The sequence below is a fragment of the Balaenoptera physalus genome (assembly GCF_965194825.1).
Source record: "Balaenoptera physalus genome assembly, chromosome: 4".
NCBI classification, from domain to species: Eukaryota; Metazoa; Chordata; class Mammalia; order Artiodactyla; family Balaenopteridae; genus Balaenoptera; species Balaenoptera physalus.
In genome coordinates this window covers 72,177,161-72,190,728 of record NC_138891.1, presented here as the reverse complement: position 1 = coordinate 72,190,728, position 13,568 = coordinate 72,177,161, and the positions used below count along the sequence as shown (strand labels likewise).

Below are 13,568 nucleotides of genomic sequence, written 5' to 3'. Positions count from 1 at the left end.
TTTTTTTTTAAATGTGTTAAAAATTATATTTTAATAGAAATATAGCCACAAAACCTTTGTCCTTACTATAAGCAGCTTGTGCATGTCTGTCAGTGCATACAGAAGTGCATGCTGTCATTAAAACATGCCTCCCGGAAAATACAATAGGAACAGGAAAGTCAACGTATACATAACTTTGCTGATTTTCACATCCTGTCTGTCTGTCTGTCTTTCTGTCATTGAAGTCCCCTGATCTTGGAATGTAGTAAAGAAGGAAAAGTAGAGAAGAAAGTAAGAAATGACAGAAATAAAGTATTACTGTATAAAGTGATATACAATGTAAAGTGTAAATATAGATGGAAAAGAGTGGGGAAAAGGTTAAGGCTTTCCTAGAGCTGACGTTAATTAGCCTTTCCTTTTGTCCTGCACAATAGACAGTTAACAGGTCTTCACTGGGACCTGCTAGTTGCTCTTCTCAGTATCTAAACAGTGTAATGTATTCAGTCTGTCTTGAGGTGATTATTTTTAAGAATTAATCTCAATCTTAGGCATTTAAGGCATTATAGAGTTTTTTGCTGTCTTCTAGTGGTTCAGTTTGAATCTAAGTAAAACCTTATTTCAGCTTGTGGTTACCCATTTTTAACTTTAGCTTAGCCCAGTTATATTTTCCTGTTTGACTGTGCTATCATTTCAGGGGCCATGATCATATGGACTTAGTTCTAACACTCTCTCTTAACTAGATGTGATTTCTTGAGATCTGGCTTCAATTTTTGCTACAGTTTTTTTTTTACTTGATCCTTATAACTTACTGCTTGTGAAATCCAGGTTCTTTCTCAGTTTATGAAGGCATTATTACTGACATGCCAGTATCCTTCCTGTTCAGGCCTGTGTATCTTTTGCCTGTTCATCTGCCATGCCTGAATTGGTTGGAGCAGATACCTAGAGGCCCTGCAGAATAAGGTGGCCTTTTAAAGACAAGTAACTGAGTAAGGAAGGAGGGAATAGGAGTACGAAAGACTTGAAATCTGTGTTATAGATCAGGCAGTCCTGGTTAGTATTTTTGAGGAAGGAACTAGAGAGGTATATATCAGAGCTATGGACAAGTATTGCGGATTTATTTACTCTATGTAGGTTTTTATTTTTGAGTCACTTAACTAAGGGGAATATGAAGGAAATCCTTTACGGTGCCTTATTTTGATGCCATATTCCATCAAAAGGAACTGGTATCATTAGAAGAACAATTCTGTGATGCCATAGCTGGGATGTATGTGATAATAACTTAAATCTACGGTTTCCTCCAGGATCCTCACCGTATCCCCATTTTATAGTTAAAATAATTTGACTCTGAATGACTCGTTGATGTTCACATAGCTTTGTGGCAGCATCTGAAATAGAAGCTAATTCTTTAACTTGTGGAACATTCTCCCTCAGCCGCCAGTCACCACAGCGTTTGTTTTGATAGCTGTCTTCTGGTGAAGAGCATTCCTTGCACTTCAGTACGATCACTAAGGAATCACTGACCATGCCAGGAGAATCCTGGAGTTGAGAGCACAGTCTACTAGAAACTCATACCTCTCCAAAATGAATCCCTGACTTTTCCGTTCTTGGTTGAAATCCTTATTGATTTTTTCATTTTGGTGCTTATCTAAATCTGCCAGCCACCCACCTCCCCTGTCAGATTCCTTTGAATAGTGCCTCTTTTTCTCCCCTGGCTAAACAAAGGAAAGATTCAATTATTTATTTTTTCCTTCAAATGGAAATCTTGGCAGATTTTTAGAGGTGTGATCAAAGCGGGTGGTTATAGGAGAAGGACAGATGAAGAGTTGAGAAATACTGTTGAGGTAGATGTAAGAAGTTTTTGAGCTTGAGTAAAAAAAAAATTTTTTTTCTGGTAACATGTCAGGACTAGATTGCAAGTCTGTTTTTGCTTATCGTTATAAAAATGCAATAGGATTTGAAAAACATTCAATATGGGCTATTACTTTATTGAAACAAAACCTTTTCTGTCTCTCTGTCTCTCTTTGGGATTTATATTCTGACTTTTTTTTTTTTTTGGTCCTTTTTCTGATTTAGTCTTTGTGTGTGTGTGTTCATGTACTTCCAACTAGCACTTTCCGAACACTTTTTCTTTAACTGACTATATAGATATTTGAATGGCTATATAACATGTCTTACTTTCATTGCTGCATTTATTGAATAGAATGTTGTATCCCCTGTTTGAAATTTATTTTTTATTTTTTGGTGAAATTTTTATTTTTATTTTTTGGCCGCCCCGCGCAGCATGCGGGATCTTAGTGCCCTGACCAGGGATCAAACCCACGCCTCCTGCAGTGGAAGCGTGGTCTTAACCACTGGACCGCCAGGGAAGTCCCATCCTGTTTGCAATTTAGTAGAATGTTGGAAAAGATAAAAATCTAGAAAAAAAATTCCTTTTTTATCTAAGTGGGTTCCAAATTTTTCATCCTGTTGGTCAGTGGCTCATAGTAAAAGAGTTTCCCCACTTTTGGCATGAATGTTAGTATAACTTTCAGTCTAAGCTGCTAGAACAATAAATATATATATAAAACAATAAACATATATGTATTTAAAAAACACAGTATTGTTTCTATAGAATAATAACTGTTGGCCTATAGTTTTCAACTGACGGATTAACAAATTTCATATTTACAAATGACTCCCACATTTAAAAATATTGAGACCCCCTTCCTTCATTTACAGTCTGTAAATAGTATATTAAACTTCTTTGCTCAGTCTGAAGGCTTCATGATAAAGTTTTGGTTATATGTGGTCATAGTAAAGTTTGAGTTTTGAAGCCAACCTCAAATAGGAACTTAGAAATAAATATCCAGACCAAAGAAAAAAGGGGGGAAAAGTTGGGGTCTGTCAATATAATTGAGACTATTTCTGAGCCCCCTCCACCCCCATGGCTTGTTACAGAAGGGTGTGCTTGTATGTATACGTGCATGTGAATGCATGTATGTACACAGTTAACAAAATGGTCCTGAGCAGGGAGTTTTATTTTTGAGTTAGGAAAGTGATACAAAGTGCTGACGGATGGAATTTACCATCCCTACCTACCACAGCAAGCCACAGGGTTAGCCCACATTTAAAGTAGCAGATCAACTCAGTTTCTGGGTTTTAGCTAGCGTTTTCTGTGGAAATATTTTCATGGAGGAAATTAATGAAAAAGTGGGATTCACTTAACAGAAATATACTTACGTTCAACTTAGAGTGCCTCTGTTTAGGATTATAACATAACCAATACTGAGAATAAATGTTATCAGCATTTTTACAATCAACAATTGTCTTTTCATGTATGTTTTAAATGATAATCTAATTTTGCCCTACGTAGTCTAGTCTCCTGTTTGTGAATTATAGATTGGCTTGGTTGTCTTAGAAAGTAGCTATCTATCTGTCAGATACACAAATAAATATCCGTAAAGGTCTGTCTCTTATTTTTTATAAATGCTGATTATTTTCACATTACGTAAATAAATCCTTTGGGCCTTCATGATGTATCATACTCTAGGAAACATCATAGAGCACACATTTTATATACTTCATCAACCTGAATAGAAGTATTCAAAACCAAATTTAAGATCGACAGTATACCAGTTGTTATTATATGCCTTTTTATTTAAAGGAACTCCCTAATTTAATTGTTTTACTTTCTGTTTCAGATTTTTTTGTTGTGTCTCTGATTATTTTGTATGTTTTCATATTATTCATCATGTTGCATCCGGTTGCCTCTATTGACCAGATTCTTCAGGTAAGGCTTAAGCACATCAATTATTACTGATTGTCTGAGTAGTACTAGGATCTGGGATGGCAGTGGTAAATAAGACAGTAGTGGAAAGTGACACATTAGTATCACATAGCCAAATGAGACTTCCGGATGATTGCTAGGGCTTAAGATCTATCCCCCTCCTCTGCTCTTATGTTACTGGGGAAGAGACTAAACTGTCTTTGTTTCTTTTTTCCAGGATCTCTTCTTTCCTAATTTTCGAAGATGCAGTTATATTAACCCAAAGGGAGCATAATTAAAACAGCAGCCTTTATTGACTCTACCTGTGATTTTTCTTTCCTGTTTCTCCAGTCTTTGCTTCTAGTTCCATTTCCCTTTGTCCACAAACAAATTAAATGTCCCTTGGTCTTTAAAAATAAAAGAACGTTGATTCCATTATTTGACCCGTCCCTTACCAACCTACTTCTCGAGTAGTCTGCATGTGCTGCCTCATCACGTGCTGTCCATTGAGTTCTTTATTCTCATTCTCATTAAAAACTTTATGAAAGATGAAATACTTGTTTTATACAAACGAATATGCATACACGTTTAAGTTGTTAATCGTAATAGCAGTAAAATAATACCTAGGAGTCCAGCATGTAACCTAAAAAAAAGGTAGCATTACCAACACCAGTAAGGCTCTATTGTGCACCTTTCTCCAAACACCCAGAGGGAACCACTACCTCATTTTCTTACTTTTCACTATACATTTACCATATATGTATGAAGTCTTAAAAGATAGTTTTGCTTACTTTTGAACTTTATGAAAATGGTATCTGGTAATTGCTGTTTTACTGTGACTTGCTTTTTCCCAGAAGACTTACTATGATGCTGCATGCATTTCATTTTCATTCTATATAGTATTCCATTATAGGAATATACCATAATTCACTTCTCAGTTCTCCACTGGTAAATAACTGGATTGTTTATAGACTTTTCCTGAATTAATTGTCCTGATGTAAACATTCTTATACACATCTCTTAGTGTAAGGGAGTGAGTAACATCAAAGAGTTCATCCCACGTACAAGCAGCAAGGGGGTGGTACAATGCTGTTGAGAATTTAAAACCAGCAATAAAGCCCACTAAACGTCCATCTGCTAGAAATATCACCTTGTCGTGGGAATTCTAAACAATGTCAGTGGTAAAATACTCCTTCTATTATCACCTGCCCTACCTTGGCATACCACTAGGGAAGACGGTCTTCTGGTGTGTTCTAGTATAAGTTTGAGCATGTCCTCTTTAGCTTTCTGAGGTTCCAGTTGTTTTCCAAAGTGATTATACCAATTTATACTTCCATCAGTGTATGAGATCTTTTGTTCCACATCTTTGCCAATGTTTGTCTAGTGGGTGTAAAGTGTGATATGACTTTGTAAGTAATTTTGATATATGGTTGGATAGGACCCCTATCCCCACCTCACATTGTTCATCATGACCTTTTAGGCTGTTCCTGAGCTTTTCCTCCTCCGTATACATTTTAAGTTTAAGTTTATACCAGGATAAGCCCTCTTGGAATTTTTATTAGAATTACACTGGGTTTATCAAAAAATTGAGGGGGAGAATATCTCTATTTCTTCAGAATATCTTTCTCCCTAAAGGTTTTTATACAAGTTTTTGTTAGATTTATTCCTGTAGTATTATGGTTTTTGTTCCTCTGATAAGTATCTGTTTAAAATTGCATTTTATAGTCCTTTTATGCTGGTGGAAACAGTGCAGTTATTTTGGATATTCATCTTGTATCCATCAGCCTTGTCAAACTTTATTCTTAAAATTTTTAGATTCTCTAGGATTTTGTTTTAGACAGTTATCTATAAATAGTGACTTTTTTTGTTTCTGACATTTCAGTCCTTATGCCTTCTATGTGTTTTTCATGTCTGTTAACCACACGAATGTTGGTGTGATAGCGATGTACTTTTCCTGTTCCTGACTCTACAGGGAGTGTTCCTAGTATTTCATCACTGGATGTATTGTGGGCTGTAGGTTTCTGGTATATACTCTTTATCGGGTTGAGGAGGCTTATTTCTATGGTGGTGTTAACATAAATAGACATTTAATTTTATCTAATGCTTTTTCTACAGCTATTGAAATGATCACTTAGTGTTTCTTCCAGGAGAATGTGGTGAATTACAGTTGACTGATATATATATATATTTTTTATAGTAACCTTTTATTTATTTATTTTTTTTTATATTTATTTTTGGCTGTGTTGGGTCTTCGTTTCTGTGCGAGGGCTTTCTCTAGCTGCGGCAAGCGGGGGCCACTCTTCATCGCGGTGCGCGGGCCTCTTCACTATCGCGGCCTCTCTTGTTGTGGAGCACAGGCTGCAGACGCACAGGCTCAGTAGTTGTGGCTCACGGGCCTAGTTGCTCCGCGGCATGTGGGATCTTCCCAGACCAGGGCTCAAACCCGTGTCCCCTGCATTAGCAGGCAGATTCTCAACCACTGCGCCACCAGGGAAGCCCAGTTGACTGATATTCAAATGTTGAACCAACACCGCATTCCTAGAATAAATCCAACTTGTTCATGATGCATTCTTTTTTATATCTGCTGGATTTGGTTGACTATGATTTTGTTTAGGATTTTTGCTTGTGGTTGCATGAGTGAGATCAAACTTAGTTTTCTTTTCTTGATGTTATTGATAGGTTTGGGTATCAAACATATGCACTTTATGGATGAGCATTCCATTTCATGGACTTTTCCATGTTTTAACTAATCCCTTTAATGGATATTTAGGTTGTTTCCACTGTTTTGCTATTATAAACAGTGCTGTATTTTCAGATTCTTGCACACTTCATTCAGAAGGACAAATGCATATTTAGAGGTTAATGGCAGAGGTAGAATTGCTTGGCCAAAGGGTATCTAGAATTTGAATTTTTATAAATACTGTGTTATTGAACTTTGAAAAGGTTGACAGTTTATAGTCTTACCAACAGTGTATGAGCATCTCTTTCCCTACACGCTTCATTCAGGGATTTAGATAAGCACCTTAGGCAAAAGAAGAAAATAAAACACATTTATATAATATTTCTCTCTCACCACACGTCTTATGCTTCACAGCCAAATTATTTTTTGAAAGAATGCTACATGCAACTCACCTCTCACACACTCATCAACTAATCTAATCTGGCTACTACCCCTGCCAGTCTACTGAAATTGCCCTTGCCAAGGCAATTAACAACCTTCTTGTTAAGTCCAGTGGATTTGTGTCCCTGATGTGTGTGTGTGTGTGTGTGTGTGTGTGTGTTTTCCCCTCAGTCTTACTTGTCTCCTCAGCAGTATTTGACAAGTTAGCCATGCCATCATTCTTGAGACATTCCCCCTGGAATTTTATGATGCTTTGCTTTCTTCTGACCTTTTCCTACTTCTGTGACTCCTCATTCTCCATTGTGGTTCCAAACCCTGTGCCTGTGTCTTAAATGTTAGTGTTCCACACATTTGTGTTTTTATCCCTTGTCTTACTCTATCCATTCAGGTGACCTCATCCTTAATTGTGGCTTCCCCTGTAGTTGCCATCTATGTGTTGAAAACTCCTGACTTTATACCCTTAGCCTAGTCTCACAACTGAGCTTTAACCTGAATATCCACTAACATACTGAACATTATATGCGTGGTTCACCCATCAGTTCTCTCATTCAACATTTAGAAAACTAAGCTCATCATGTTCTCCCTCAACCCTGCTTCGACTCTGTTTCTTGATACTACCATTTATCCAAGGCAGAAGTGTGTGTGTATACTTGTCTTTTCCTTCTCTTTTCATGGCCAGTCTGGTCCTAGATTTTCTCAGGTTTCTTATTCTGTATCCCTGTCTCTCTCTTTACTCCAGTCCCATCTGACACCTAAAAGGAAACTATTGTTTCCTACTCATAACACTTCTGACCCCAGATGTGTGGGGTTGTTTCACACCAACCAGTTCTCTGGACACCAACTGGGTGTCTTGCAGTTCAGTTTTAACACTAACTACCTGGAGCGAGCACAGACCCTACGAGTTAAGGGCTTGGTCCCACAACATTGCCCCCACTCCAGGCACCAGATGCAAGTCCCAGATTGTCACCTGTACTTCTTCTGACCAACCAACTATAAGTCAGGGTTCCCACAACCCTCTTTTCAGCTTTGGTGATTTGCTGTAACAGCTCACAGAGCTCAGTGAAACACTTACGTTTATTGGTTTATTATAAAGAATATAATAAAGGTACAGCCAGATGAAGAGGTACATAAGCCAAGGTCTGGAAGGGTCCCAAGCACAGGAGCTTCTGTCATATGCCATTGGGATGCTTCACCCTCCCAGCACACGGATGTGTTGACCAACCCAGAGGCTCTCCAAACTCTGTAGTTTAGGGATTTTTTAAAATGGAGGTTTCATCATATAGGCATGATCAATTATTAACTCGATCTTTAGCCCCTCCCCTCTCCCTGGTCTTTCTGGTGACCAGCCCCCATCCTGAAGCCCATCAAGAGTAGCCTTATTAGAACGAAAACATTCCTGATACCCAGGAAATTCCAGGGGATTTAGAAGCTCTGTTTAAGATAGTCCTATCTCCACCACCACTCAGGAAATTGCGTTTAAAGAGCCCTGTGTCAGGAACCAGGGACAGAGACCAGATATATTTATTTCTCATTATGTCTGCCACCACTCTAGTTCAGGCTACCATCGTCTCTTGCCTGGATCAGTATAGCAATCTCCACCCCTCAAATCCTTGCTGAGCCGTAAGTGTCTTTCTAAAACATGTTATATCATGCCATTCCTCAGCACTTTGACACAGGTACTAGTGTGTACCTAGGAACTCAGTAAATATTTGCTGACTAAAGAGATGAATGCATGGATGAGATTTTTTTCCTTCTTTTTTTGTTTAGGCCTTAGAAATTAATCACAGGTTTTAAAGTGAAAACTTACTTCTTAAATTGATCTGCACAGTTCTTTTTATGAATTGTCTTTAAACAGTGTAGAGTTTTGAGTAGTACTTCATTATTAGATCAGTATCTACTTCATTGTTTATAGGACTTTATTTTTAAAATAGAGACTTGTTAGAAATTCATGATCTAGTAGAGCATGGGCTTTTGATTTTGAATAGGATTTGTCTCTAAGTTCAACCACTTTAATGTATCTTTTAAGCCTTGAGTTACTTCACTTTGCATTTTATCATCTGAAAAGCGGTATAGTATCTACCTTGTGGCATTGCTGAGGATTGAGTAGATAGTGTATGTGAAAGTGTTTGGTATAGAATAGGAATTAAATAAATTTGGAAATTACGATATAATGCTATAATATCAACTACATACTATATTAACATAATTTTTGTCTTCCAGATAGTGTGTGTACCATATCAGTGGCGTGTAACTATGCTCATCATTGTTCTCGTCAATGCCTTTGTTTCAGTCGTGGTAGAGGTAAGCACTTTACATAATTAAGTGGCTGCCTTGCTGCTTTGCAATTCTCCGTGATTTAATGGTAATGGGGGAAACGGATAGGTAACATTATGGAAGCCCACAAAGAATTTCAGTTTCATTGCAGTTAAATTCATTTAGCCTTCTCTTCTCAACTGTTCCATGAGCTAATAATAGTCATATTAAGAGATAGGACAGAATTCCCTGATGGTCCAGTGGTTAGGACTCCGTGCCTTCACTTCCGAGGGCGTGGGTTCGATCCCTGGTTGGGGAACTAAGATCCCGCATGCCATGTGACGTGGCCAAAAAAAGAGAGAGAGAGAGATGATTTAGCTGCAGTCATAGATGGGAGAAAATAAGCAGTTATAAATCAAAAATTAGTGACTGAGAGAAAGGAGAGAAGATTGGTGCTCAGGTGGCCCATAAACTGGTAAACCAGTGGCCATGAAATCAGAGCACCACCCAAGTCCTGTGATGTACAGTAAAATCTCCCGTTTAAGGGAGGAAAGGGAGGGGGCTCTCTCCATGAAGTATAGTAAATATTAATAATTAGTTGATTGAAATTGTAAAATAGTGACCATGATGAACTTATCCAGTCTCAGCATTGATTGCTGGAACTTCTTCCTTGGTATTTACTTTTAAGTTTTCCTTAGAGGGAAGAGGTCTTAAGTACTCTTTGATCCATTTTATACTGTATAGTTATTCTCCTACTAGGATTCCTTTAGGTCAGCTTCTCTAAAAGGAGATAGTAAGTTCTCACTTGCTGCTTATTAATAAAATTTGGTCTGTTCTCAGAGCTACTATTATTCACTCTTACAGTAGCAGTATGTCAAATGAAGAAGGAGATACAGTTGTGATTTTTAAGTTAAGGGTTTCATAGAGTAGGCTTTTGAATTAAAATTAGGTAATTTGTGGGAAACATGTATACTTTAGAGATAATGGCTCTAGACTTGGAAATTATGTTTAATTTGATATTTTTCTAAAAGATGACTTGGTATTTAAATTGGGGCCATAGTGGACAGCATGGTTATTACGGTACTGATCTTTTTAGGTTGCCCATTTTAATGTATTTTTGCTGTTTTATGGACATTAGAAAGCATGTCCAAGATACTGTACTTTAAAAGCTTTCCTTTTTTCTATAGTATAAGTTCATCTTTTCACGCAAATGTTATTTAAGATAAAATCTTTTTATAAAACAATTTCTAGGGAATCCTTTCTTAATCTCCCTTAATTTATTCTTGCTTACTATCAAAAGAATTATTTTTCATCATATGCATATAGATATAGTTGTATATAGATATAAATAACTCAATTCACCGTTAAGAAAAGTACTTCAGATTATAAGCATTATTTTAGTATGGGAAAGACCTGAGGATTCATATAAAAGCCATACTTTGTAGAAAATTTATCAAGAATTTTATGATTTATATTTGTTACAAAAGTCCTGTTGTTATTCTTTATCCTTTTGCAATATAAACTGAAATTCTCTATATGAAAACCAAATCATGTTTTTCACTAATGTCTCAGCATTGTGTGAGCCTTTTTAAATGTATGCATTAATAAAGAATGACGTAGTCATTTTTAATTCTTAACTCGCTGGACTATCTCTCAGAACTTCTTCCTTGACATGGTCCTTTGGAAAGTTGTGTTCAGTCGAGACAAACAAGGAGAATATCGCTTCACCACCACACAGCCACCACAGGTTGGAAATCAGCCCTTACTCTCAATTCTTCACGTCAGTTGTGTACTCTGCATTGTGTAGGGTGGTATTCTGTTGTGTGTTGCTCAACCTTTTCCTCTATGCCTGGCATTTCATTTTTTTGTAAGGAGTCCTAGAAGATTCATGGCAAACATTTGTTACAGTCTTTTTAGGACTTCAGAAGTTTCATAAGTCTCTTTTCCATTCCAATCCTTATCTTCTCTGTGTGTGAAGGTCTTGTTCTCAGTGGTAAGTTTTTCCGTTTCTGTCTGGCTTAAATTTTATGTTTCTGGTTTTTATGAGTCCCATTAGAAGCTAAATGAGATTCATGTAAATAAAGTTATGGAATGGGAATTGTTTCTTCATGGATTAGAGTCCAAAGGTCAAAATTCTGAGGAATTATTTCTGATATCTTGTCAGTTACTGTACCTTAATTTTGGGTGGCTTTTTGGTTTTCCCCAGCATATGTCTCTCATCATTTAGAAACATTTTCAGAGAGATAGTGTTCATTTTTATACAAACCATGGTTTAAGGACTTTTGACCTTTTTTGTGGTGAAAAGAAAAGAGAAGCAGATGAATAAAACCCATTTTTTGGTGTTAGGATGTTGAAATTCTTGATAGGAAATATAAGTTACTCTTGGTTTTTAAATCAGTACCATTGAATCACAGCTCTGAGCAGCTTTTTGAGTATAGAGAGCTTGACAGCATAAAGTTTCACTCCCTCATTATTGTGCCCAGTGCTGTTTGTAGGTGGGCGATATGCTTCATACACATGAGTTCTAAACCTTTCACTCATCCCAAGCCAGAAAGAATTCCGAATTCAAGAGGATTCCCTGGCGTGGGTCACTCACTTATTTTTAGCTTTCTTTTACCTGAGTAGCTATGTCCTGAGCTTTGCTTTGGTAATTCATCAGGCTTGATGCCTGGTGTAGTAGTATCACAGGATCACTTTATAAGAAGTTCTATAGAGCACCATTTCCTTTTCTAATGCTTGATGATGAGTAAGGATAGTTTTGTAATAATGTGTAAGTCTGGAATCTGCTTTAGTTTCTTTTTCTCAAAGCAGTGTAAGGCACAGTTGTCCCTAGTAAGTATGACCAGAGCTGTATTAGAGAGAGGCTCAAGTCCCTGAGCTAAATCTCCTCCGTGTCTTGGTGACCTCACTACATTACTTCAAAGGGTTAACTTTGGGTCCTATCATCAGTCCTCATATAAAATATTTGTACTGGCAAGGCCTTGGCCAAGGAAAACATTTCCATTGAGTTTTTAGCTTTTCCAAAGAGATCTCCGACTTGATCTAAATAGGAAACGCAGGTTCTGAAGAGGAGCTGTACCCTAAGTCAAAAGTGGATATCATAAAACTCCTTTAAAACATTCCAATTGGAAAGCCTTCCGCACTTTTCAACCAAAATTAAATGGCAGAAAATTCTATCATTTGCTATATCTTTTTTCTAAAAATGTGTAAATAAGTATGTGTCCTCATTATTTTTAAGAGTTTGTGCCTCTCATGTGAAGTTGTACCTCTGAAGTGTTCTGGGGAGAGAGTGGTCTGAGCAGGGAGGCTCCCGCCGGCCCCATGTGTTTACCAGTTCTGAGCACCACTGAGTAGACAAGAAGTTTGGCCTTCAGTTTCTAGGGTCATGATTTAAGAAAGCATTTTTTAAATCATTGGCTTTAGAAAAGAGAGTTCTTATAACCTCTTAGCACAGAATGCTATGCTTTCATCTTCCAACACTTCCGTTTGTAGTTTGCTCTCACTGTTCATATTTGTGACCCTTGGAGAGCCCATCAGTTAGTCAGATTACTGTAAGGCTGTAGTTCTCAATTAGGGGTAGTCCCCCCATCCTCCCGGGCACACGTGGCAGTATCTGGAGACATTTTTGTTTGTCACAGTTGGCGGGGGGTGGGGGTGAGGCTGCTGCTAGCATGTGGTGGGTGGAGCCTGAAGATGCTGCCGAGTAAACCTCCTGCAGCAGCGCCCAAGACAAAGACTGTCTGGGCCAACCCGTCAGCGGTGCCGAGGCTGAAGAACCCTGCCATAAGGTGAAGAAGCAAGTAAAGATGAGGGCGACCTGCTACACCTAGGAGCCCATTCTGTGCTCTTTCCTACCAAGAGTCCCGTGAGGTCTTCTAAGATCGCAACTCTCAACCTTCTCTGTTAATGTCGGGGGAAGAACAGCCACGTTTCTTCATTCCTTCCTTACCATATAAACCCAGAGACCATTGAGGAAGGTTCGAAGTTTCAAAGCTAAAGACCCTGGACTAGGCTGCAGGTCTTAATGCAGTTGAGTTGTGAAGTCGAGAACCTCACCTAGAAATCTCTAGTAACCATGTCCAAAATATCTGGTGATCTGCAAGGCAGCTATGTAACACCTCCAGAATCCTTCCAATCTTAAGGTGTTTCTAACTTCGTTTTATACATAAAGAAACAGCATTCAGTCAACTTGCCATGGTTATGCAGCTTATGAGTGGCGGAGCTGGGAGTTGAAGCCAAGGTTTCTGATTTCAAGAGGAGTGTTTTTTCCACTGTGCCACACTGTCTCACACTATGAGGCCACAGAGATGCAAACTAATATAACAATCAAGTGACAAAATGGAGACAAAGAACAGCTACTGTTTTCAAAACCTACTTTTTATGGTAGACACTGTGAGGCATTTTGTATAAATTCTCTCTAGTTGTTACAACCACCTAAGAGGTTAGGGTAGAGAGACTAAAGATATCCCT

The 13,568-nt window shown here is 37.9% G+C and overlaps 1 protein-coding gene across 11 annotated transcripts in view; it reads left to right on the top strand.

The window, feature by feature from the left end:
* The window catches only part of ATP13A3 (ATPase 13A3), an 80,182-nt gene that overhangs the window by 59,214 nt on the left and 7,400 nt on the right, over positions 1-13,568 (top strand). For 6 of the 11 annotated variants that reach the window (XM_082461010.1, XM_082461007.1, XM_082461009.1 and 3 more), the window contains 3 exons: positions 3,660-3,748; positions 9,066-9,146; positions 10,756-10,845. In XM_082461010.1, the coding sequence (XP_082317136.1) occupies positions 3,660-3,748; positions 9,066-9,146; positions 10,756-10,845 (260 nt within the window). The other 5 variants (XR_014263392.1, XM_082461011.1, XR_014263393.1 and 2 more) reach the window with 4 other exon arrangements.